This window comes from Nerophis ophidion, linkage group LG03, assembly GCF_033978795.1.
Source record: "Nerophis ophidion isolate RoL-2023_Sa linkage group LG03, RoL_Noph_v1.0, whole genome shotgun sequence".
Classification (NCBI taxonomy): Eukaryota; Metazoa; Chordata; class Actinopteri; order Syngnathiformes; family Syngnathidae; genus Nerophis; species Nerophis ophidion.
The window spans coordinates 28,671,045-28,698,312 of NC_084613.1; the positions used below are offsets into that span (position 1 = coordinate 28,671,045).

Consider the following 27,268-nt stretch of genomic DNA (forward strand, 5'->3'; position numbering starts at 1 on the left):
CTTTCAAAATTCTTACATTGTCTTCTTTTTATCTCTAGTGTCCATAAAGTTCTATCTTGCACAGTTGTCCGATTTGTTTTAGTAATTTTTTTCTGCCATATTAATTTGTTTATAATGGTTTTGTTGCTTTCATATGCACATTCAATTTCTACTTGAGGTTGATGAAACTGTTTTTATCTACAATAATATTTCTCCTTCAAAGAAAATAATTTTGAATGTGTTGTGTTTTTTAAATGAAACTTGGTTCAAAAATTTCAGTATAAATATTTTTTCAAAATTTGGAGCATATTCAGAAATACTGCAAAAATAATGACAACAGTGATAATTTTATTGAAATAAATTCCTAATAGAAAAAGGTGAAAAGTAAAAGCTAAATACACAATACAAACACTCACAACATGACTGATAGAATGCTAAAATAATTATGACAGACCATCTCAAAAAATGTAATGGAATTTTACAGCCTTTTCGCTGAATAAAATAATGCACATGAAAATAACTGAAGTGGGATTTGTAATATTAACTATGTACAATACAACAGTGAATATTAAGAAAATATGAACGTCTTTCCTGGACGACAGTCTCCGGGTCGATCTTTTAAAATAAAGCAAAATTCAACAAACACAGCAAAACATGAACGCAAAGGACGAAAAAAAAAAAACACCCAAAGATCCATATAATAATAATCCATATGATATCACTTTTCTTCAGAACAGAATTTGTTTCCATGTTCCTCCCTGATACATTTCAGACTTGCTGCAGTAAACAAACCTGCAGTAAACAAACCCCGTCCACTCTGCTTCCTGCCTCGTCTGCTTGCAGCTGCTGTGACCTAGATCAGTGGTTCTCAAATGAGGGTACGCATACCCCTGGGGGTACTTGAAGGTATGCCAAGGGGTACGTGAGATTTTTAAAAAATATTCCAAAAATAGCAACGATTCAAAAACCCTTTATTAATATATTTATGATATTTTAACAAAATATGAATGTAAGTTCATAAACTGTGAAAAAAATAAAACAATGCAATATTCAGTGTTGACAACTAGATTTTTTGTGAACATGTTCCATAAATATTGATGTTAAAGATTTCCTTTTTTGTGAAAAATGTTTAGAAGTAAGTTGATGAATCCGGATGGATCTCTTACAATCCCCAAAGGGGGCACTTTAAGTTGATGATTACTTCTACGTGTAGAAATCTTTTTTTGTAATTGAATCACTTGTTTATTTTTCAACAAATGTTAAGTTATTTTTATATCTTTTTTTGCCAAATAGTTCAAGAAAGACCATTATACAATTTAATAAATCCGAAACTGATGACATAGTGCTGTATTTTACTTCTTTATCTCTTTTTTTCAACAAAAAATGCTTTGCTCTGATTAGGGCAGTGGTTCTCAAACTTTTTTTGTCATCCCCCACTTTGGACAAGGGGGAGTTTTCAAGCCCCACCTGCCCCCATCGCCACAACAGAATGCTAATGCCAAGCTTAACATTTTCAAATTTATTGAACATCAAGTAACATTGAAGTCAGGGTTTCCCACACATTCATTTATTTGTGGCGGCTCGCCACGAAAGAATTACGGCCGCCACAAATAAAAAATAAATAAAAAAAATCGGCTTTTGACTCGCTTGACCGCTCATAAAAGCAGTGGGACTCTGTCTGTGAATGGAGCTTGTAGTTACATATTATATAAATATGATATAAATATGTACATAACGTGTTGTAATTATATTCCAACTCCGCGTTCTTCTTGGTCATTGCCGCCGCAAGAATATAATAATAAAAATGTTTTTTTAAGTGAAATTCCCTCCCGTTCCTCGCGCCCCACCTGTCATGTCTCTATTCCCCACAGGTGGGGCCCGCCCCACACTTTGAGAAACGCTGGATTAGGGGGTAATTGAATTTAAAAAAATGTTCACAGGGGGTACATCAATGAAAAAAGGTTGAGAACCACTGACCTACATTATCTTAATAACCCGTATATCACTCAAAAGCGTAGATTCCAAACATTGGTATACGCTCTATAGTTTAGGACTACCGTAATTTAAAGAAATGCACTGCACATCATATTAGCGATTCCGGTTCCGATGGTAAAGGTTTAAAAACCCAATCTACTTGTTGAAATTATTGTTAAAAGTTGCATACTTTCTGATGTAAGGCACGTCCATCTACACAAATTAAAATGTATTAAGCACTTATTTCTTATGTCTGTTCAAGCTAGCTTACAGACTAGTTTAGCAATTAGCATACCCTCTTGTCCGCTCCTGCTTGTTCTTACTCGGTGTGTAACATATTTAGCCACCTCCTTCGGTCTTACTGTGATTAAAATACTTGTAAGAAATGTATTTTTTTGGCTACAGTGGAGGTGATAATAATTTATTTACAAGAGCAGCAAAACGCTGTGTTTGGATATACACAGTTAGCTGCTCGCTGCCTCTGTCATCCGGGCAACCAAAAATAAAGGATCAAACAGCGGGGATCGTTTTTGTAATCTGCATTAAATAGGCCCCAATCGGCATTGGGCGATCACTTACTTTTTCATTGAAATCGAATGATAGTGATTCGACTTACAGCTCTTGTATATAACAGCAGGTGTTGTGTTTCATCAAGGGTGAATTACCTTTTCTTTTTTTGCCTTGTTGACCTTCTTTTCCTTCTCGCCTTCCTTCTCCTTTTTAGGCGTTCCCTGTTTTTCTTTATTCTCCTTGTTGTCCTTCTTCTTTTGTCTTTTCTTGGCAGGCGACTTCTCTGCTCCTTCCTCCTGAAAAAAACACAATAGATTATATTTAGTTGTGTGTCACCTTAACTGGCTTTCAGGGCATTGAATAGATTGCACTGAACTGTTCAGGTGGTCTTCAAAGACGTTCTTCCTAGTTTGAGCAAACTTTATTTATGATTATCTAACCCGTGAATGCGTGGGTTCCCTCCAGGTACTCCGTTTTCCTCCCACCTCCAAAGACATGCACCTGGGGATAGGTTGATTGGCAACACTAAATTGGCCCTAGTGTGTGAATGTGAGTGTGAATGTTGTCTGTCTATCTGTGTTGGCCCTGCGATGAGGTGGCGACTTGTCCAGGGTGTACACCGCCTTCCGCCTGATTGTAGCTGTGATAGGCGCCAGCGCCCCCCGCGACCCCAAAAGGGAATAAGCGGTAGGAAATGGACTGATGAATAACTCAGATGTCAAACTCAAGGCCCGGGGGCCAGATCTGGCCCATCCCATTATTTTATATGACCCGCAAATGCCTGGAAAAAATATGCGTCAATAAAGTACCTTATATTTTTTTCCTTAAATTGTAATTTTTTTCCATTTTGACAAAAAAATAAAAAATGTACTGCATGAAATTGTACACTTTTTAAACTTTAACAGGATCCGGTATGGTATGGTATGCTATATAAAACCCTGTTTCCATATGAGTTGGGAAATTGTGATAGATGTAAATATAAACGGAATACAATGATTTGCAAATCATTTTCAACCCATATTAAGTTGAATATGCTACAAAGACAACATATCTAATGTTCAAACTGATAAACATTTTTTTTTTTGCAAATAATCATTCACTTTAGAATTTGATGCCAGCAACATGTGACAAAGAAGTTGGGAAAGGTGGAAATAAATACTGATAAAGTTGAGGAATGCTCATCAAACACTTATACAGGTGTGCAGGCTATTTGGGAACAGTTGGGTGCCATGATTGGGTATAAAAGCAGCTTCCATGAAATGCTAAGTAATTCACAAACAAGGATGGGGTGAGGGTCACCACTTTGTAAGCAAATTGTCGAACAGTTTTCGAACAACATTTCTCAACGAGCTATTGCAAGGAGTTTAGGGATTTTACCATCTACGGCCCGTAAAATCATCAAAAAGTTCAGAGAATCTGGAGAAATCACTGCACGTAAGCGATGATGTTACGGACCTTTGATCCCTCAGGCGGTATTGCATCAAAAACCGACATCAGTGTGGAAAGGATATCACCACATGGGCTCAGGAACACTTCATAAAACCACTGTCAGTAACTACAGTTGGTCGCTACATCTGTAAGTGCAAGTTAAAACTCTACTATGCAAAGCCAAACCCATTTATCAATAATATCCGGAAACGCCGCTGGCTTGGCTGGGCCCGAGCTCACCTAAGATGGACTGATTCAAAGTGGAAAGGTGTTCAGTGGTCTGACGAGTCCAAATTTCAAATTATATTTGGAAACAGAGGACGTGGTGTCCTCCGGAACAAAGAGGAAAATAACCATTCGGATTGGTATAGGCGCGAAGTTCAAAATCCAGCATCTGTTATGGTATATGGGGGTGGATTAGTGCCCAAGGCTTGGGTAACTTATACATCTGTGAAGGCACCATTAATGGTTAAAGGTACATACAGGTTTTGGAGCAACATATGTTGTCATCCAAGCAACGTTATCATGGACGCCCCTGCTTATTTCAGCAAGACAAGTCTTACAACAGTGTGGCTTCGTAAAAAAAGGGTGCGGGTACTTTCCTGGCCCGCCTGCAGTCCAGACCTGTCTCCCATCGAAAATGTGTGGCGCATTATGAAGTGTAAAATACGACAGCGGAGACCCCGGACTGTTGAACGACTGAAGCTCTACATAAAACAAGAATGGGAAAGAATTGCACTTACAAAGCTTCAACAATTAGTTTCCTCAGTTCCCAAACGTTTATTGAGTGTTGTTAAAAGAAAAGGTTATGTAACACAGTAGTGAACATGTCCTTTCCCAACTACTTTGGCATGTGTTGCAGCCATGAAATTCTAAGTTAATTAATATTTGAAGAAAAAAAAAAAATTATGAATTTGAACATCAAATATCTTGTCTTTGTAGTGCATTCAATTGAATATGGGTTGAAGAGGATTTGCAAATCATTGTATTCCATTTATATTTACATTTAACACAATTTCCTAACTAATATGGAAACGGGGTTTGTAAATGTATTTTGAATATGCATACATTTACATGTGATACATTTATACAAGTTGAAAGTTATAAATTTTCATAAAATGTTCGAAAAGTAATAGGAAGAAGCAAGGCTTATTAAATTCTACCCGTTTCCACTTCATATCAATTTCTAACAGATATGTTCACTTAATGTTGTTATCTTGTAACATTTTACATTCTGTAGTAAATTCCAAACACAGAAATTATCTTTTTAAGTCTTCAAATGAATTCTGATTCTCATGAGATGAATTATATACAATTTCCAATGAAGTTCAATATATTAATATTTATTACTTAGAAAACACGTAGTATGAACAACATATTGAACTGAGTTATATTAGTACATTCTTTGCATAGTCCATTTCATTATTTAATTTCAGATACTGATATGCTAAAACTCTTGTGTTGTAAGATTTTCCTCTAACGTTATATTTCTCCTATTTTTGTTGAGTATTGCAACTAATATTACACTGTCATACTTAGATTTTTTTTGGGGTCAAAATAAAAATCAATACCTAAATATCCACATGTTTTATGATTTTAGCACAAGTTATCTAGCAAATTGAGCACTGTAAAAATGATAATAGATTTTACGGTAAAATGTACATAGACTTTTACTGCATATTAAAGTAGATTAAAATAACTACCACTTTTTTTACTGAGCTGACAGTTTTTTACCTTAAAATCTATGGTTGTTGTTTTATGGTGTATTACTGTAAATGAAAAAATTGTGCCACATTTTTAATGGTAGAAAATTGGCGGCTCAGTGGCCAGAATAAAAATTAAAAAAACAGTGGTACCGTTTTTCCATTTACACAAATAAATGCAGCTGAGATAGGCTTCAGCGACCCCAAAAGGGACAAGCGGTAAAGAACGGATGGACAGATGCTGCAAAACCACCATAAATTTTACAGAACAATTCCCGGAGAATAAGCATTCTTTTTTTTTTTGTAAAAAAATAATGGTACTCTTTTTCAATTTACTACAATATGTTCCAAAAAAACTGTACATTTTACAGTAAAATTCTGATTACTGAGTTGCCAGTTTCATACTGTAAAATCAACAGATTTTTTCATACATAGTATGTAAAAATTTTTTTTTAGATAAAAATCTAATTCTAAGCAAATTCAAATTTTATTCGGTGCTGCTGGCGGCTCTTTGTTGGCAGCCATAACTGCAATGTGGCCCTCAATGAAAAGGAGGTTGACACCCCTGATCTGGATGTGAAGGACATCTCTAGCCTGTCTACTTGATTCAATGCCCTGAGAGTACAATGACTTGGATGAATGAGACTTGTTTGTCCATAACAAATTCCAAAAGACGTGTCAAAAGGGAGAATATCGAACCTTGAGCTCGCCCTCTTCTGACGGATTGTCGGACAAGCGTGGAGATGAGATGTCATTACCCTGCTCATCCTTGACGACCTTCTCCTTTTTTACACGGGGCTTCCTTTTCTTCACTTTGACCTTACAAGGGAAAGAGGCTAGATAAGTGTGGATGGAAATGTGACGCGAGCTGTGCTGATGAGCTCCACATGTTGACTTCAGCACACCTCATCTCCTGTTTTTGACAGATCTCCACTGTCTTGCTCCTTTTTCAGCAGCTTGAGAAGATACTCTGCTCGAGCTTGCAGCTGCTTGGCCTGAGGCTTCTTGCCAGGATCATCTGGAAGAATCTGTGTAGATAAAACAAGTCATTCTCCATCCACAACGATGACAGCAGTAAGAATACGCTTTTAAAAAAGATATTTGCCTTTTCGCCCAGCTTGAGGTCAGGATCGGTCTTAAGCAGATCCCAGTTGCTGAACCCGTGTTCATATATTCCCAGTAAGAGCTGAACGTCGTCTTCCACGTTCCATTCCACATCGAAGTGTGCTACCTTGACTCTGCATGTAAGCCTGAAACTTTTGACAATCATAACAAAGTCAGTTGTGACGCACGAGATCTTCCTAAATATTTATAAGTAGCGAACGACTAATTATAGTTATTTGGCATTTTGACGTATATCTGTCTATTTTTTTTCTTCACAAATACAACAGAACTACATCAGTAGATACAAAATATACACATACGATACCAGTATTTAGTATTTCAATATTTTTATGAAGTAAATGGTAATAACTGCTCAAGCACCAATATGCTTGCTCTGCATGAGAAAAGTAATTTAATTTGATTTTAAGGGTAACTGTACTTTTTTTCCAAATATGCCTGTAATTCACAATCATTATGAAAGACATGATGATGAATGTTTTTTTTTTAGTAAATAAAAGTCAACGTACAACAGACAAACTATAGCGCACTGTGATCTCTCCCAGTGCCCCTATGTTTACATCATCGATTGGTCTGTTGTTTCCTCGCTTCCTTTAAATGTATTCTAGATCATAAATCATGCATTTCACCTGGACAAAAGAAGTCTGAGTAGGTTTTCCCACAAGTTTGTATACTATAGGACCCGAAAATGGCCAGAATGACACAAGATGCTTAGTCCCCTCCTCCCCCATTCCGTTTCTTCGTAAGGATTGAGATATTCTTCATCTAAATGGGAATATATGAACATCCCAGCAGTCAGTATCATAATGACAGCAGACATTGTACAGTAAGTGGTGTTTTATTATGTTTGTTGTCTGCATTGAGTAGTAATCAGTGATGAAAAAAAGAAAACATGATAGGTTTTTGAAATAAATGCCCCATGTGTGTAAAATGAGCAAAATACGTACAAAATAAATGCTGTAATAAATTTGCCAGTTACTACATTACATATATACTTACATCATGTATATAAAACCTTGATGTAGGTGTTTGCATGTTTTTAAGGGCTTTATGGGCAGAATTGAGCAGCTCCCAATGCCTCCAATGTAAGGGGACTTTTGATTGCATTTATTTAATATTTAAAATGCAAAAAAAAAAAAAAACATCCATTGTAATGTCTTTCATAATGATTGTGAACAACAGGCAAAATTCCAAACAAGTGCAGTTCCCCCTTAAGAATAAAAAATACTGTCATTGTCATACATTCTCCCCAAATATGTTTCGATATCTGACAGGAATTTATTTGAGTTCTTGTGAGAATTCTTCTCTGGTCTGCTCAGCTGTTTATACTGCGCCGCTCGCAGGTCTCCTACAGTACGTCTCATCTGCTTACATGTCAAAACATTACACTTTTGCCAGGATATCCAGTTTTTCTGGCCCCTTTTTTTTGTTTATTGCTACTGCAATAAACAAAGCAGCGTGCAGTGAAAGCAGCGTGCAGTGCTTTATGTTCCGTGATCTACAGAAATGGATGGACATTAAGATGACAGAAGAAATATATGCCATAAATTCAAACTTTGCGTAGATAAAAAATAAGAGATTCATGCCGTACTGTAAGTAAATAAGAACAGGCAGCAGCTCAGACCTTCTCAATATTTCCGTAACATCCAGAAAGAAATTATGCCAGCCAGCTTAAAAAATGTCTCAAATATAAGTTATGTAAAGGAGCACAAAATTTATTTTATTTAAATGTTTACAATAAGGAAACCTTACAATTAATCAAATCCAATTACTTTTATAAAATGTTATTAAATTGAGTAGTTGCAAAGTTAAACAATCATATTTTTACCAGTTTTCCCAGGAGATTTTTCTATATTTTAAAATGCAAATGTTGATACTCCTTTTACACTGCAGCGTTATGCACACGTGATAAAGGTGTTTGTGAAATCCCCTGATGTAATTGGTGCTAAATTTAACACAACATTAGCGGTGCACAAGACATTATGTCGCTACTGGTCCGAAATTTTGTAATATTAAAACATTTTAAAAACTTAAATCCTTGTGCAGCGGTTTACTGACGTATACCATTTATTTTTAGCTAACTGTTTTTGAAAATAAATGTCGACCTGCTTGAATGCAAATATTCGGTATCGGCCCAGAAAAAAACATATCCATTGATCTCTGGTTTTGAGTGTGTTTGCTTACTTATTTCTTTCATCCGGATTGGGCGGCACCGCTTTGTGTAAAGGCTCAAACTCCTCCTCGTGCTGTATGATGGATTTGGCGTTGACCTGCACCCCTGAAATTTTGATGTTGATTCCTCGTCGTTTCCCGGGACCTTTAGCTGGAATCAGAGCATTTTCAGGTGTCAAAATCTTACTCATTTTTTAGCATAAACATGATGGAATACACAAGTCCCAACACTTTACCTTCAACTGGGTTCTCTTTAAGGTTTTCCTCGTGTTCTTGCACTGCGGCCACACAGCTGGTGTGAATGAGCTCGCCAAGTCTCTTCAGGTCTGCTATCGACTTGTCTACCAGCTCAGAGTCGCGTGCAATTGCTTCTAACCTAGAGACAACATCATATATGTCGTATTATAACATGTATTTGACATTACCAGCCGTCTACCACATGCAGTAATTAAACATTGTATAGAGCACACTATTGGCTGATGGCGGACCAACTACAGATGGTTCTCTGTCTTGACAGCTGATTGTCTCAGCCATATTGAGCCCACTTGTGTATTAACGTTAACATTTGTATCAATTGTAATTACTACAAAGTCATCCAAACATTCTGCGCCATCGAGGGCTATTGGCAGAAAACCCAAGCCCTAAAGGAAGCCGCTTTTCATCAGAGAAAAAGCTAATCTCTTATTGCTAAGCTAAAAGTGTTATCCTTTTAAATTAATATTATTGTAGCTGAGATAGGAGCCAGCGCCCCCCGCGACCCCGAAAGGGAATAAGCGGTAGAAAATGGATGGATAAAACTGTGACTGATAAACTCACAGATCGGTGATATTGTTCATTAGCAAGCAAGCTAGCGCTCATTGATAGTTAATGCTAACATGAAATACAAGACACGTTAACACAGGGGTGTCCAAACATTTTCCACTGAGTGCCGCACACTGAAAAATCAAAGCAAGCGGGGGCCATTTTCATAATTTCTTTTTTTTTAAAACAATACAATATATGTATAAAAAATATACATTTAGGCCTCCACTCAGTTACGATCCCGGGGACCCGAAAGGGTTTTGGTAAAAAAAAATATTAAAAATGTGTCAATATTCAGTATTAATATTTTCATTATTATTCAAGTTTTAAATCTCTTGATCAACATTAGTATAAAAATGGAAAAAACACAAAATATGCAATATTTTCACCCAATAAATTTTTTTAGGTGGAATATTTAAGATTATATAATAATTGGAGCCATAATTTTGGATTTTGATTAATTATTTTTTTTTTTTTAAATGACACTTAAAAACAAATCACACTAAAATAATTGGGGATCCAAAAGTGCCCTACTCATTAAAGCGTAAAAAACAAATTATATATTTTTTTTTACCGTTTACGTTTAGCACAATAATCTCGAGATCAACTTCAGATCCATCCGTCAATTATTAGTTGTATTGTTGTTTATGTTTTTTGTTTGTTTTAGGCCATTCTTTAAAAAAAAAAAAATCAGCTCAGTTTTTTTATATGGCAAAACAAAATGTGCAACATTTTGCCCAAAAAATATTTCAAAGTGGAATATTTAATTTGACGTAATCAGAGCCTTGAACAGGTCAATATTTCAAAATGATATTGATTTTGATTAATTATTATTTTTTAAAGAAAGAAACAGCCTGCATGGCAGCTTTGTGTTATAAGAGTAAGCATTGCAACAATTTCTTGTTACATTTCACCTGTTTGCTCTTTTATACCACTTTTTATGTTTTTAATTTTTTTCAATTGTATTCTTAAAATGTGCCGTGGGGCCATTAAAAAATAACCCGCGGGCCGCAAATGGCCCCCAGGCCGCACTTTGGACACCCCTGCGTTAACATCTTTCCCCGCTACAAACATCGCAAACCACAAACTAAACATTTAAACACATTGTTGTCTGAGCAACTAAGATATTCAATTTTGCACATTGAGCCTGAAAGCTGTGCTATCTTGAACAGAGTGATCACTCTATACACAAAGGACTTTGACACAGAGAAATGCTCTAAAACCTTTACAAAGAAAAACTGAAGAAATAAAAAATATTTTAACACGTAAATAACAATATTATTGGTCTTTAGACGCCAGAACGATATTTTGTTTTTACTTCCAAGAAGTGTATATCGTGTTTTTTTGACATGGTTACAAGGTTACTTTTTGAGCAAAATAAACAATACTGTGATTATAATAATGGTGATATAATTAAAATTGAATTATTTTTATATAGCACTTTTCTCTAGAGACTAAAAGCGCTTTACATAGTGAAACCCAATATCTAAGTTACATTTAAACCAGTGTGGGTGGCACTGAGAGCAGGTGGGTAAAATGTCTTGCCCAAGGACACAACATCAGTGGCTAGTATTACCGAATCCGAAATCGAACCGGGAACCCTCAAGTTGCTGGCACGGCCACTCCACCAACCGAGCTATGTCTCTCCATAAATAGAAAATTGTTGTACCGTTACATCCCTATCAACATGCAGCTAATTTTAGTGCCATCATTCGTGAGTATTAATATTTGTATTATATAAGAGTAGGAATGGCTACTGAATCCAGTACTTTTTTGGCACCGACCAAATCCCGCCAGTCCTACCAGGCAGTGAGTCACGTAAAATCCAACAACGCCATGTTTCAGGACCTAGGCTGCTTGTGACGTCACGTTAGGCTCTTAGCACACCGGCACTTGGCGAACACTCCAGCAGCACTGAGAGCGACTAAGCCAAACTACCTCTAGTTAATGTTGCATTTTACATTCCAACGTAAGCTAAATAAGGCTACACTTAAAAAAAAAAGCTAGTTTGATGCTAATATACATTGGCTTTGCTATTGAAATGCCACTGATTAGCATTAGCAATTTTACATGTCAATTTCAACACCTCCAGTTTGATGCTAATATACATTGGCTTTGCTATTGAAATGCCACTGATTAGCATTAGCAATTTTACATGTCAATTTCAACACCTCCAAATTTGTTAAAAAAAACTACAACTAAGATGCATGTTAAATTCAAACTGCTAGTGAGTAATAAGTACAATACTTACAGTATTAACACTTTTTAGGGTGCAACACAAGACTAGATTTAGCAAAGACTGAACTGACTAGCCAACAACACCCTAAACTATACACTACTGCCATCTAACGTCCAGGACTTGCAACTGTAATTGCAGCTTAATGTCATGCAAATGAGACTCAGAAATGTGATAGTAAAACAAGATATAACAACTGGACAGCAATTATGATAATCAGCTCATTTTTAAATGTTGCAATAAAAAATACACTTTTTTGATCAAAAACAATTAATATTTATTAACACACATAAAAGTACAAAAAATTGGTACCATATAGTACTGGTATCGATTCCCTGGTAACAGAATTTGGTATTGTATTGTTTCAAATGTGAACAGTACCCATCCCTACATAGGAATGTATAAAGAGTCTGAGAACATAGAAAGGGTTCGAATATATGTAAAACGTTAACCGTATGTGGAGGGTTTTTAAAGACCTAAAATGTGTACAATGTACATATAAAACAAAACAACGTGACTCTACTTCAAAATTATTCTACTATAAGGGTAAGGAACGTATATATAGTCGGATTTGTTTAGTTTTTTTCCTTTGGGTCTACAGATGCTTTCACAGCGTTGAAAAACATTAATTACGATAATGTGTTAGTCAAGTAATATAAAAATTTTATAAATATTCAGGTTCATGTTGAAATGTTTCCCCAACTTTTGCAAGCAAATGCATTGCACTCTTTAAATTCCACAGTAAACCTAAACTTTACAGATGTCACATCTGCTCTGCAGGTAGTGTGTTATGTCATAAAGACACACTGCTATTAGAAGTTACAGTTACAGTCATTTAGTGACACCACTTACAGTAAAAAGCAGGTATGTATTTGAAGCCTGGCAATTATTTTTCAACCAGCGCTCTTACCTTTCAAGTGGAGCTGCAAACTTCTTGTATGCCTTAATGAACCTGGAGGATGATCAAGAACATGACAGGTTTTAAGTCAAGTCAACAAAGAATTGTTGTAGTACAGCAAAATCTAAACAATATTTTACCTGCGGATCTCTGCATCGGTAAAACCCTCTACATTATTTTTGCGGGCACGCGGCCTGCCTCTCTTCTTTGGCTTCTTATCTTCGTCACTGTCGTCAGTCTCGCTTTCAGAGCCCGTGGAGTGCTGCTTCAGTTTAGCACCAGCATCGCTGTCGCTGTCATTGGCCTGAGCCTATCACAGCAAACAGGTCAAAGTTCAAACAATCCAAGTGATCGGTCTTTGTAAAAGAACAGATTAGGTAGGTTCCTGTAACCTACCCGCTTGTTTGAACTTCTGCTTCTGGGCAGCATGAAAAGATCCATTTCGCGCTGCTTCTCCTCCTCCTCTATTTTGCGTCGCTGCTCCTCAGGAATGATGTCATCCCATTCCCGACCCGGTTTGTCCTCAAAGTCAGTGGGAACGCTTTCTTCCATGCTAGAAAAATTGGCCACCTAAATAAAACATGGCGTTTAATAGTAGAGATGTCTTTATTCGATAATTGATATTAGATATCAGTCCATTATCAGCAAAAAGACAAGTATCGGATTGTATTGGCTTGCATCTAAACTCCCTGATACAAGCAGTACTGCAGCACTTTTATTGGGCAAAGATGGACAGCCAGTTAACATCTAAATATCCTCTAATAAGCACACAAGGTTGGTCTTTTCTTTACAAAAAGGTAAACATGGTAGGCTATAGGCTACTAGAAGCTAGCAGCTACACAACATATCGCACAAGCTAAACATACCGTAAATTTTACACTCTGAAACTTGCGGCTTATAAGATAGTGTGACTAGTTGAAGGATTTTTCTTTGCTGATGGCCATAAAAAAATAAAAAATTTAAATTAAAAACTAGCAAATACAATGAGGTGTTTAATTGTTTGTAATACGGCGCCATCTTTTGGACGAGTTTGCTCACTGCAGGTTCTGCAGTATCCTTCCATTTACCAGTAGTGAATTTTAATTGTTTTAAACGGAGTGCCATTCAGTCTTCTAGCCCCCCATAGCATCTACTCGAATGGATTCTTTATTTATCACTCCAAACAAAGTTTATAAGTTTTACAATGTAACCAAAACTGCTTATTCTTAGTAAAGTTAAAGTTAAAGTACCAATGATTGTCACACAAACTCTTGGTGTGGCGAAATTATTCTCTGCATTTGACCCATCATCCTTGATCACCCCCTGGGAGGAGAGGGGAGCAGCGGGCAGCAGCGGTGCTAACGGTCCCATGTAGGATGTCTGTAAGAGTGTTTTAATGCATATTTGTAAGTGCTCTTGTAATGTAATGACGCTATCGTTGTTACCAATAACTAATATGTTAATACTAGGGTGTCTGTGTTAGGATTATTAAATTACAAGAACAATCTTTGTGTATTGTTTCAGTTCCACAAAGTTTTTAGTAGTAAATTCACCAAAACGTCACCATGGAATTACTGAGTCTGTTTAGCTGATTAGAGAGATAATTTCCAAAGCTAGTGAGTCCATGATCATCCATGAAGATGACTTATGTTTTGTTTAATCACCCGTTTTACTGCCGTATTATAGGCACCATTTGTAAACAATGTTGGTAAATAAACATTTATATAATCTTTCTGTGTAAATAACCCAACGTTTATATCTGCGGCTTACAGTCTGGTGCAGCTATTATATGGGAAAATATTGTTTGCTCTAAAATTTAGTGGGTGCGGCTAATATGCTAGTGCGCTTTATTGTCCATTAAAAAATGGAAATGACTATCCTTAATTGAACAATATTGCAGATTAAATTATGACATTTGTCAAAATAAATAATAATTGTAGTTACATATTACTAACACATACTATAAAAAGTATCCAGTAAGAAGCGCGTTGGTTTTATTGAACTTATTGCATCATGAGCACAATTTAATGAATTATTGTGACCACGAAGTGTCGCAAAAGAACCAATTACCATTTCACTTTAACTTAAAGACAGCATAAGTCCCTTCCAGACAGTTATAAATAGGTTCGTGTTTCTCATAGCTCCCATTGTTCTGAGTATTTTCACTTGATCTAGTCCCTTATGTTTAGGGGTGTTAACGGTACGTGTATTTATATTGAACCGTTTCGGTACGGGGGTTTCGGAACGGTTCGGAGGTGTACCGAACGACACGGACATATTAAGTGGCGCACCGCATGTTTTGTAAACAATGCACACCGAGGCACCATAAATTGATTTACGTGGACCCCGACCTAAACAAGTTGAAAAACTTATTCTGGTGTTACCATTTAGTGGTCAATTGTACGGAATATGTACTATACTGTGCAATCTACTGATAAAAGAATCAATCAATCAAAAAAAAAAACACACGGCATGCTAGCATCGGGCGATGATAGACTGACTACACCTCCTCTTTTCAGCGGAAATGTAATCTTAGCGGAGCTGTCCAGGTGGAGTTTCTTAAATGCCTCGAATGTCCGGCATTTCAAGTTAGGGTTGCGTGTATTTTCAATGTACATTCAGGGTTAAGAAGGGGTTAAAAACAAAACAAGAAGTGGTGCGCACAGCAGCATTGGTGAGGAAGGGACAGAGACAGAGAGAGAGAGAGTTATGATAAACGCGCATGCGTCGCCAGGCTCTGTTTTTTACCCATAGATTTATCAGATTTTACTTTTTGTTATCTATAGCAGGGGTGTCAAAAGTGTGCCCCGTAGGCCATTTGCGGCCCACAGCTAATGTTTTAAAGGCCCAGGGCACATTCTAAAAATACTATTAAAATAAACAAAAACATAAACAAAAGTGAAATAAAAAAGCTTGAAGGCTAAATGTAATTTAGAAAAAGTTGCAACGTTGACTAATAAAACAAAGCTGTTTTTTTTTTCAAACTGTCATTGCTCAAAACATAATATTAAATCAAAATCAATGTTATTATGAATTATTGACCTATCAAAGTTTCCAATTACTTTACATCAAATATTCCACTAAGAAAAATATTTTTGGTGGAAGATATAGCAAATTTGTTAAATAAATAATCAAAAAATTTATATTTTGTTGTATTCTTACTGTACCGAAAATGAACTGAACCGTGACCTCTGAACCGAGGTACGTACCGAACCGAAAATTTTGTGTACCGTTAAACCCTTACTTATGTATGTATGACCTTTGTTGGAGTCATACCGGATCAATGTCGGTATCAGACAATACTCAAGGCTCCAATAATAGTATTGTTTAGGAAGTGAAAAATTTGTATTGGTGGACCCATATTTAATGGTAATATTAAAGCAGCTGGAATAGTCTCCAGCACCCCCCGTGACTACAATAGGAACAAGCTGCAGATATTGGATGGATGGATTAAGGAAATAATGTAAAAGATCATGTGTAAGTGGCACCTTAAACTGAGAGAGAAGTTCATCAGTGGCACTTCCAGGTCCCTGGTCACTTTCCCTTGTTTCAGCCAACCTCAAAATCTCATCGATGTCCATCTCCTGCAGAAAGGATAAATGTCTGCTTTAAAAAGTGGAAAGTTTGCCCCTCCAAGGTTTAATTTTAGAAGGAAACCAACAACAGACTAACACACTAACACACAGCGACGTAGTTTAAAATTTAGCCAAATGGTTGTTTCCATTAGAGGCTCATTGTGAAAACTACTTAAATACTAAAACATGGTCTAAGACCAAGCAGTCCTGTACTCGTGTGTAACTTGCACACTTAGCCTGATCCATTAAGATTCAAATACTGCGGGCTGAACAGCGTGTGTAAACTATATAATTGTGTGTACTACTAGTGAGTGTGTTGCGTGTGATCTACTAATACTGCAAGTACAGTTAAAAAGTGGTGCAGACCGCCTTATGTAGACAAGTTTTTTTGCGTGTACTGCTCGCTTAATGTGCCTTCCACATTCATGTTGTGCTCTGAACTAACAGTACACATCTATTATCTGTACCACCTTTTCTGCACTATAGAAGCGGAATATTTAGAATCCTGAAATAATTTTTAGTATTTTATGTATTATTGTCCTGACGCACTGCGGGGAGGCGGTCGACCATCCCAACTACAGCGCACTAGCGCGTCTGGAAAAATCCAAACGCAAGAAAAGGCAAACTGAAAGACATTTTTTCCCCATATAAGAGATATATAATAATAATATATTTCCAAAAATACATAACAAACGGCAAAAAAAACACCAGCAGACACCAAAATGCATCAAACGCACCTGTTTTAATCAGCCCTTTAAGTCATTCAGCAGCTATGTAACGTTAAAATAACATTGCTGAACAGATGATTTGCCCAATATTTTTCATTTATGATAGTCCAAATAGTTGACATACAAGTGGACAGAGGATTCTCTGTCCATTGTCTGTCTTTGCACACAAGCACATTGTTATCACAGCTGTGTGCGTAACTACGTCAGTTTGCGCATACTTTTTTGAAGTGCTCAATAAAGATGCAAAAAAGCAACCCCAAAACAGTGATCAGCCTTGATAAATCATACTGCGTGTGCTGAATGATTAAGTTTGCATCGCCTGCTCCCAGTAAAGTGGGTGTTCTGATGATCAGCATAGATTCTGCATACTCATTAAGACAGATGCGCTAAATGGATTGTGCTCTTTATTCAGCTCACTGAAAGAGACACACTCCTCTGCGCACAAGTTTAATAGATCACTTTTGCGTGCACTATCAAATTTGCATGTGTTTTGGTACACACAAACCTTTAGTAGATTAGCCCTTTAATGATAATTGTTATTTGTAATGGTTTAATGCTCATTATAACTAGTATTTTCATAAATATCTGGTTGTAATAATAGGTGTGCTGTCTGTAAAAATAAATTATTCGACTTTGTTTGAGGTGACGTTCCACGTCCCAAGAGCTAGCTTCTGTAGCCGAGGATCGGACCGCCAAGTGCTCTGCCTTCGGCTGTCGCCCAGCTCACAATGCACCCGACCTCTATGGCCCCTCCTATGAGTGGTGAGCCCATTGGAGGGATGACCCACGTTGCCTCTTTGGGCTGTGCCCGGCCGGGCCCCATGGGGACAGGCCCGGCCACCAGGCGCTCGCCATCGTGCCCCAACTCCGGGCCGGGCTCCAGAGCGGGGCCCCGGTGACCCGCGTCCGGGCGAGGGAAATCTGAGTTCATTTTGTTGTAATTCCATAGAAGTCTATGAGCTGCTCTTTGTCTGATCATGGAAAACGAATTCCGGACGGCTTCGAAGCAATTCTGGACCACCATACGCCGCTTCAGGAAGGGGAAGCAGTGCACTATCAACACCGTGTATGGTGCGGATGGTGTTCTGCTGACTTCGACTGCGGATGTTGTGGATCGGTGGAGGGAATACTTCGAAGACCTCCTCAATCCCACCAACACGTCTTCCTTTGAGGAAGCGGTGCCTGGGGAATCTGTGGTGGGCTCTCCTATTTCTGGGGCTGAGGTCGCTGAGGTAGTTAAAAAGCTCCTCGGCGGCAAGGCCCCGGGGGTGGATGAGATCCGCCCTGAGTTCCTTAAGGCTCTGGATGCTGTGGGCCTGTCTTGGTTGATAAGACTCTGCAGCATCGCGTGGACATCGGGGGCGGTACCTCTGGATTGGCAGACCGGGGTGGTGGTCCCTCTCTTTAAGAAGGGGGACCGGAGGGTGTGTTCCAACTATCGTGGGATCACACTCCTCAGCCTTCCCGGTAAGGTTTATTCAGGTGTACTGGAGAGGAGGCTTCGCCGGATAGTCGAACCTCGGATTCAGGAGGAACAGTGTGGTTTTCGTCCTGGTCGTGGAACTGTGGACCAGCTCTATACTCTCGGCAGGGTTTTTGAGGGTGCATGGGAGTTTGCCCAACCAGTCTACCTGTGCTTTGTGGACTTGGAGAAGGCATTCGACCGTGTCCCTCGGGAAGTCCTGTGGGGAGTGCTCAGAGAGTATGGGGTACTGGACTGTCTTATTGTGGCAGTCCGCTCCCTGTATGATCAGTGTCAGAGCTTGGTCCGCATTGCTGGCAGTAAGTCGGACACGTTTCCAGTGAGGGTTGGACTCCGCCAAGGCTGTCCTTTGTCACCGATTCTGTTCATAACTTTTATGGACAGAATTTCTAGGCGCAGCAAAGGCGTTGAGGGGATCCGGTTTGGTGGCCACGGGATTAAGTCTCTGCTTTTTGCAGATGATGTAGTCCTGATGGCTTCATCTGGCCGGGATCTTCAGCTCTCACTGGATCGGTTCGCAGCCGAGTATGAAGCGACCGGAATGAGAATCAGCACCTCCAAGTCCGAGTCCATGGTTCTCGCCCGGAAAAGGGTGGAGTGCCATCTCCGGGTTGGGGAGGAGACCCTGCCCCAAGTGGAGGAGTTCAAGTACCTAGGAGTCTTGTTCACAAGTGGGGGAAGAGTGGATTGTGAGATCGAAAGGTGGATCGGTGCGGCGTCTTCAGTAATGCGGACGTTGTATCGATCCGTTGTGGTGAAGAAGGAGCTGAGCCGGAAGGCAAAGCTCTCAATTTACCAGTCGATCTACGTTCCCATCCTCACCTATGGTCATGAGCTTTGGGTCATGACCGAAAGGATAAGATCATGGGTACAAGCGGCCGAAATGAGTTTCCTCCGCCGGGTGGCGGGGCTCTCCCTTAGAGATAGGGTGAGAAGCTCTGCCATCCGGGAGGAGCTCAACGTAAAGCCGCTGCTCCTCCACATCGAGAGGAGCCAGATGAGGTGGTTCGGGCATCTGGTCAGGATGCCACCCGAACGCCTCCCTACGGATGTGTTTAGGGCACGTCCAGCTGGTAGGAGGCCACGGGGAAGACCCAGGACACGTTGGGAAGACTATGTCTCCCGGCTGGCCTGGGAACGCCTCGGGATCCCCCGGGAAGAGCTAGACGAAGTGGCTGGAGATAGGGAAGTCTGGGCTTCCCTACTTAGGCTGCTGCCCCCGTGACCCGACCTCGGATAAGCGGAAGATGATGGATGGATGGATGGACTTTGTTTGATGGGGCCTGCCTTAAGACAACTCAAATAATTTAGCAACTGTAGCTAATTCTGTCATATTTACTGTGATGTTTTAGCTTACATGCTCCACAATGAGCACTGTCTTAATGATTCAATTAATAAAATGCCCTTTTAAGATGTTAATGATGATGACAAAGTACCTGTGGTTCAGACTCTTCGCCCTCTGCCTCTTTAAAGAGATCTTCTGCACCAAACTTGAGAATAGCCGTAAGCTCTTCCTTGTTAAATGGGTTGGAACTGCAAGGCAAATGACAGGAAGTGCATGTGTGATAAATGATGACAAAAAAAGTCCAAGAAGTTCAAAGTCTTACTTTGTGTTGTTGCCAGAGTTGCTGTCCAGTACAGTCCGACCAGTGGTGTCCATTCGCTGGATGACCAGGTGGTCCAACACCATCTTCTTCTTTGCCCTCTCGATGATGTCTTCCTCAACTGTTCCCTTGGTAACCAGTCGATATATATTCACCTGCAACACAAATAACAAATGGTCATAAACGGCCACAATGTATCTATTATGACATCTGCCGGACTTGCACCGATTTCAAAAAACACTTATGCAATCGGTTGTTGGCCATATTTAACCTGTTTCTTTTGTCCGATCCTATGAGCTCTGGCTTGTGCCTGCAGGTCGTTCTGAGGGTTCCAGTCCGAGTCAAAGATGACAACAGTGTCAGCCGAGGCCAAGTTTATTCCTAAACCTCCAGCTCTCGTAGACAGGAGAAAGCAGAAGTCCTGGAAAATAGATGGAGCTGTTAATAACATAGACCACAGATATGATCGAGGAAGTACTTAAATGTATTTGTTTATCATTCACAATCTTTATGTGAAACAAAAACACGTTTTATACATTCCAACTTGCAAAACAATTGCTAGCAAAAGTCAGCTAACTGAGAAGCTAATGGGTTTTGCTCTATTCCGCCTATATAGCGGTCTTAAAACCACAGAAAACCTCAATCAACGTTTTATACATGCCGTATGTATGTAATGTAGTATTGGGCCTAGGGATGGGCGATATTGCCTTTTTTAAATATCGCGATATTTTTAGGCCATATCGCGATATACGATATATATATTACGATACTTTGCCTTAGCCTTGAATGAACACTTCATGCATATAATCACAGCAGTATGATGATTCTATGTGTATACATTAAAACATTCTTCTTCATACTGCATTCATATATGCTACTTTTAAACTTTCATGCAGAGAAGGAAATCACAACTAAGTCAATTGACCAAAAGTGTATTTATTAAAGTTATTAAGCAATGGCACAAACATTCAAGTCATTTCCAAAACATAAATTTCAAGATTGTCAGAGACATTTATTTTAAGTGTCAAATAAATATGAGCTGCATAATAGGAAATCAAATAGTATTCGTCCTTCACTATGTGGTGTGTTACTAAGGTTATGAAATTATCTTCATTCTCCAGCGAGTGACTTTACAAATGATGCTACATATTAGCAGCAATGCTACTTTTTATAGCAACGCTTTTCCCCCCACACTTGACAAATTACGATTATCTGTTCGACATATTCCCACTTGAAGCCGAACCACCGCCAGACGATGGAAACCCTGCTGTTTTTATTGGGAATTAATTCTTCCTTCATTTGTTACCAGATCCGCAGCATCTTTCTCTCTTACGGCTACGTTAGCAGCTAACGTTAGCCACGCCGCTACGTCTCTGCTCTGCGAGGACGTATACTTTTGTGACGTATGACGTGACAGTTTGTGACGTATGTAAGAATGTGCGCCTGCTTGTCTGTGAGGAGACACACGAAAGAGCGAGGAGAGCCTGAAGTGTACGCCCGCAGCTAAAAGTCCTGCTTGAGAACGTATACTCGAATATTACGATATAGTCATTTTCTATATTGCACAGAGACAAACCCCCGATGTATCGTATATATCGATATATCGCCCAGCCCTAATTGGGACCATTCATAACAACATTTCATATTTATGTATTTTGCTCATTTTAAGCAATTAATTTCACCGACGTTCAGAGACGGATCACGACATTTGCTATTTCCTTCAACAGTTCCAACTAGAGGTGGAGGAAATAATCGATTTTTAGATGCATCACAATTCGGACATGGACGATTATAAAATTGATTAGTGAAAGCCAATTATCGATAATCGATTTCTTTAGTGTAAATAAAACCAGACAGCACTAAAATTTGGCTGACTGCAGCATGCAATCGACCAGCTCATTTACTATAATGCACTCATGTTCCAGTTTAGTACACAATTCCATGAATTTAATAAATGTGATGGGAATTTATCATTACGAATGTACTGTTTTTAATAGTTGCAAGTAATAAGCGCGTATTAAGCAAAACTAATAAATGTAAAACTGCATCAATATAAATTTAAAGATGCAGCAAATGATTTTTAATCAAATCGTAGTTCCTGAATCATAATTATTGTATCGTGAGGTAGATATCGATTCCCACCTCTAGTTACAACTACTACTAATCGTGGCAGACTTCCTGAGAGACAACAAAGAATACTTTGGGACAAGTGATGACCCAGAATCTTATATTTTTGAGCCTGAATATAAGGAGGATGAGCTGAATTTAGAAGCTGAGGGATAAGCAGATCCAGCAAGTAGCAGATATTGCTAAGTGCTAAACAAGGAATAAAAACTACAAACATAAAACAACCACTTACTGTCTGCTCCAACTGGGATTATTTTTGTGTCTTTCTCGCCTATCCCGAGGTCTAAATTGAATGTCAAAGTTTACAAACATATCGGTTTATGACCACAACCTACCACTATCCAGGTGAGAGGCGTGATTTAGAGTCTAGATAATTAAATTTATCAACTCAAAAGGCAATGCAGCAACACTGGCTCAATATGTTAATCTAGCAATATAAGCTAATTACCAAATAGTTTGTCTGTATTAGCTCTTATATGAACAATATCGCTAATACTTAGTTTATATTCAGGTTACAAGATGAAAATAAAAGTATCGTTGGCGGTTTTTATGATGTTTTTTACAGGGCTTTATGGGCGTAATGGATTACTTCCATTAGCTGCATTGTTAGCCACCTTGTACTTGTTAGCCACCTTGTACTTGCCAAGTATTACCAATTACAATGCATAAAAAAATAAAAACGTGTGCTTGTCTACAACAAGGATTGTGAATGACTGGCAAAAAACAAATACAAAAAAGTGCAGTTATTTTGTATATGTACATCAAGTCTTATACATACCTCTGAGCCTTCAGCATTAAAGTGATCAAGTGCTTGCTTCCTAATTTCTCCTTTAATAGACCCATCCAGGCGCTACGGGGTAAAGAGAAAAAAAGAATCATCCACCTTTGAATTTCTCATGGCTGCCCAGTATTTACAGTACAGCTATTGACAAGTCGATCACAAGTACTGAAATGGACACAGCCGAGCGACCTGCAGGAGTATAAAACAATTTGCCTATATAAATAACCGCATGCACTTTCTGCCTGGCCATGTATGTGTGCAACAACCTGATATATGATCTTCCATCGGCGTTAACACATTAGCCTTAACACCCAAAACTTAGTCAGCAATGAAGACAACTGTCAAAATTTGAGCCGGCCTTTATCAACCATCAGCCCAGACAATTACTGTATTTTCCGGAGTATAGGGCGCACTGGATTATAAGTGCACTACCAAGATGCGGGTCTATTTTTATGCAAAAAGTGCACCAGTTTATAAGGCGCATTAAAGGGGTCCTATTATAATTTTTTTCCTCAATTTAAAACACTTCCTTGTGGTCTACATAACATGTAATGGTGGTTCTTTGGTCAGCATAGATGATGTTTTACAAATCATCTTCAAGTCGCCTTCGGACCATCCCTTCAGGATGCGCCGTTTTGTGGGCGTATTTATTTACGTGGCTCACCTTCGAAAGTCTTCACCCAGTCATCTTTGTTGTAGCGGAGTAGCGTGCAAGGACGGGAGTCGAGTATGTGTGAAAAGATGGAGCTAAGTATTTTAATGACATTTAGACTTTACTTAAATCAATAACAAATAACAGCATCTCATCCATGGCTCACTCGTGCAAAACAACGCCGGAAATGTGTCTGACTGGAACTCTTAATAACTAAAGTTCCACAGGTGAATTATGTAAACCCATTACACTGGTAGGTTTTAAGCACTTCCATAGCAAGATTTAAATTAGAACATTACGCTACTTTATATTGGAAATGGCAACAGCGGAGGATGAATGTCCCAGAACAAGAGGATAGAGAAAAATAAGAAACTTAATGACTACGGTGTTGGCACAAAATACAATGGCAGATGCACGCACATTTTCTGGACTTATGCAGATCCCAAACACACATCAGCAGGTACCAGAAGGTAAGAAAAGTTTATTTTGATCTATTTAGCAGAACAAAACGCCAGGTAATATTTTTACACACACCATAACACCCGTATGTTGAAGCACAGTACGTCTGACTATGGTAACGTTAATGCTCCGACAATCCATCAAGCAGTGCAGTTTCTTAGCCCACTAAAGTCGTACTAAAACATTTTGACAGATATTTGCGCGCCATGTGTAATGTTCTATATTCTTAATGGAACATTTGAAGTTTTGGTGTTTACGTGTGTGAGCTTGCAGTCTACACGTATCTCTTATGTGTGACTGTCATTTACTGGTCACACTTATCATTAAACCATGTACCAAATAATATAGCTTTGAGGTCGTTAAACACAACCAGAATTATTCCGTACATTAGGCGCAACGGGTTATAAGGCGTACTGTTGATTTTTGAGAACATTTAAGTATTTTAAGTGCGCCTAATAGTCCGGAAAATATGGTATACATTGTCTTTATTAAAGTTGAAGATACAATATAAAATCAGCCGTAATCATGCTTTGCTTTCATAAATTGCTAATACCACTGTATATATATTCATCTGTCATAACATTTATTTTCAAAGGGCGTGGAGGTGAGAAAGACTCAAACTAAAAGGTGGATTTGACAAACAGTACCTCGAGATTTATTCTGACAAAAGCCAGTATAAGGTTGGTCGTACCGCGCTATTATTTTTATGATGAAATTACAGATTTATTCCTTAAAAGCTGCAGCAACAGGAATAAGCCCATGGCCTTTCTTTGCTTTGGGGCAGCTTTGTAAGCACTGTTGTAACAATGCTAACATTTCAGGTGGCTGATAAAGTTTAATGTGTTGATCGTTGATTTTGTTTCCCTCTTTGCGGGATGTGTAATAACAATAATAAAAATAACAGCTAAGAAATATGTAGTGATTTTTTGAACACACAAGTTTTTGTAGTGAGAACTAAGAACCCTTCATCAATTCCCTTCACATTTATACATTTGTAGCCACATCTGCCTTGGAGGTAGACTGACAATAATGTGGCTGCAAATTTGCGCCTCTTCAACCATTACCAAATATTAATTTCCAATTATGCACCAGCGTTAGTGGCATTAGGAGCAAGGTGGGTTAAGTGTCCTGCCCAAGGACACAACGGCAGTGATTAGAATGGCAGAAGCTTGATTCGTACCAAGAACCCTCAAATTTTTGGACAACCGCTCTACCATTTGAGCCACGCCATCCTACAAATGTTAGCAGAAAATTTGATGCAAACAGCCCGCAAAAAGTCTTTCTCCAAAACAATGCAATAGTCCCAAACAATGGACACCATGTTTGTTTACAATTCATTTATGGGAAGTTCTCGACAGGCCGACAGCACGGCACAGGTATAAAAGGAGGAACACTTGATTTGCTAACCCTAATCCGCCTACAGCAGAGTAAGGAAAATCTCGCCTCATTGTCTAAAATGTTTTTTAATGTTATCGGATTCATCGATGTGACATCATTAATAGTCATACCAGCTCGATATTTATCAGTTTGATAATTATTGTGCACACCGATTATTTTCCCTGACACTAAAAGACAACAATATACCTTGAATTGAAAAATTAAGACAAAAAAATAAATAAATATCATATTTTTTTTTGTATACATTCACGTTACTAGTCATTATTCCCTAACTTTTCTTTTCTTACGTGTGACACAATGCATTGAAAGGATTATCTCTACAGGTGTCTTTTGCTTTTGGTTTGTGATGCCACCACCAGTGTCTGGAACATTACTATTAAAAAAAAAATTGTTATAGTTACTCATTACTTTGCCAAAAAAGTAATACATTTGTATCAGAATTAAACTTTAATAAATGTAATCAATTAATAGGGAAAGTAATTTGGCGTTACTTTTTAGAAAAAAAAATATATCTGACATATGCAGTTGAACATTTCATGAATGCAGAGTGTGTGCCTTTAAAGGCGGTGCCTATCGCCAAGTGATGTGTGAAGTCAGCAAAGGAGCCAGACAGAGTAGCATTAGCTCATCTGTGTTTATTAGCAAATGGAGGATGGCAGCTCTGTTGAATCATTTCATTGGATTGTTTTACCTCAGGTTAATAAAGAGATTGAATGTGCCTCGATAGCTGTCTTGTCGTCTTTCCCACAAACGGGGTATTCTAGGATTGCAAACTTGTCACTTCAATCATCTATTTGTTGTTCATTATTCCCATGTAGAAGTAGTTTGCGTGTACTTACATGCTATCTGCTGTGTGATGTTGCCTGCTTCTATTGGATATCACGTTCATTTTAGTGCGGTGCTGGTTGTTTCTCTAATTAGAAATAGATATTAGATATTTTGTGCATTGAACTTGCTGTGTTTCCGATGCTGTCATGTTGACATAAAACTACATTAAAAGTAGTGTGCCACATTACATCAAACAAAACGGCATTGTAACGTACATTTAAGTAATTAATTAGATGACTCGTTACTAGTAAAAGTTACAGCGTACACTGGCCGCCTCTAATGCTGCCGGCCGACAGACATGCATCTTTAAAGGGGGAGCAATTTTACTTAATTTGAGCTCATTTTGTTTTATTGTACATTGATCAACTTCAAAATCACCAAAATGATTCTCGAGCACGGCCACTGCTGCTGCTCACTGCTCCCCTCACCTCCCAGTGGGTGGAACAAGGGGATGGGTCAAATGCAGACAGTAATTTCACCACACCTAGTGTGTGTGTGTGACTATCAGTGGTACTTTAACTTTCTCTTTACACGTGTATGACAGTTAATGTTAAAATATTACCTGTAATACATTTTCAGTGTTATGTACCTTGGAGGGTCAATGAACAGTGGCTATAGGGCTCAAATCTCCTACCTGGAATGGATAGCGTCTCTTGGCCAGGTATTCAGCTAAAATGTCCAACATTCTGACCATCTGCGAAAATATCAGCACTCTGTTGCCTCTCTCTCGGAGTCGGGTCAGCAGCTTGTCCAGCAGCACCAGCTTCCCGCTGCCCCGCACCAGACTCTGAGAAACACAAACCAGTGTAATGCAGAGCAGTGTGCAACCAT

At 38.6% G+C, this 27,268-nt stretch overlaps 1 protein-coding gene across 2 annotated transcripts in view; it reads right to left on the reverse strand.

Annotated features, from left to right (window-relative positions):
• chd2 (chromodomain helicase DNA binding protein 2) overlaps positions 1–27,268 on the reverse strand; it is a 68,229-nt gene that overhangs the window by 13,959 nt on the left and 27,002 nt on the right. For both annotated transcript variants that reach the window (XM_061894788.1, XM_061894786.1), the window contains exons 18-32: positions 27,072–27,224; positions 23,098–23,169; positions 20,464–20,613; positions 20,196–20,347; positions 20,025–20,121; positions 16,291–16,386; positions 13,220–13,393; positions 12,964–13,133; positions 12,836–12,877; positions 9,125–9,264; positions 8,901–9,039; positions 6,700–6,850; positions 6,500–6,622; positions 6,294–6,413; positions 2,619–2,759 (exon numbers count right to left, since the gene is read on the reverse strand). In XM_061894788.1, coding sequence (XP_061750772.1) covers positions 2,619–2,759; positions 6,294–6,413; positions 6,500–6,622; positions 6,700–6,850; positions 8,901–9,039; positions 9,125–9,264; positions 12,836–12,877; positions 12,964–13,133; positions 13,220–13,393; positions 16,291–16,386; positions 20,025–20,121; positions 20,196–20,347; positions 20,464–20,613; positions 23,098–23,169; positions 27,072–27,224 — 1,920 coding nt within the window. The remainder of the gene's footprint in view (positions 1–2,618; positions 2,760–6,293; positions 6,414–6,499; positions 6,623–6,699; positions 6,851–8,900; positions 9,040–9,124; positions 9,265–12,835; positions 12,878–12,963; positions 13,134–13,219; positions 13,394–16,290; positions 16,387–20,024; positions 20,122–20,195; positions 20,348–20,463; positions 20,614–23,097; positions 23,170–27,071; positions 27,225–27,268) is intronic.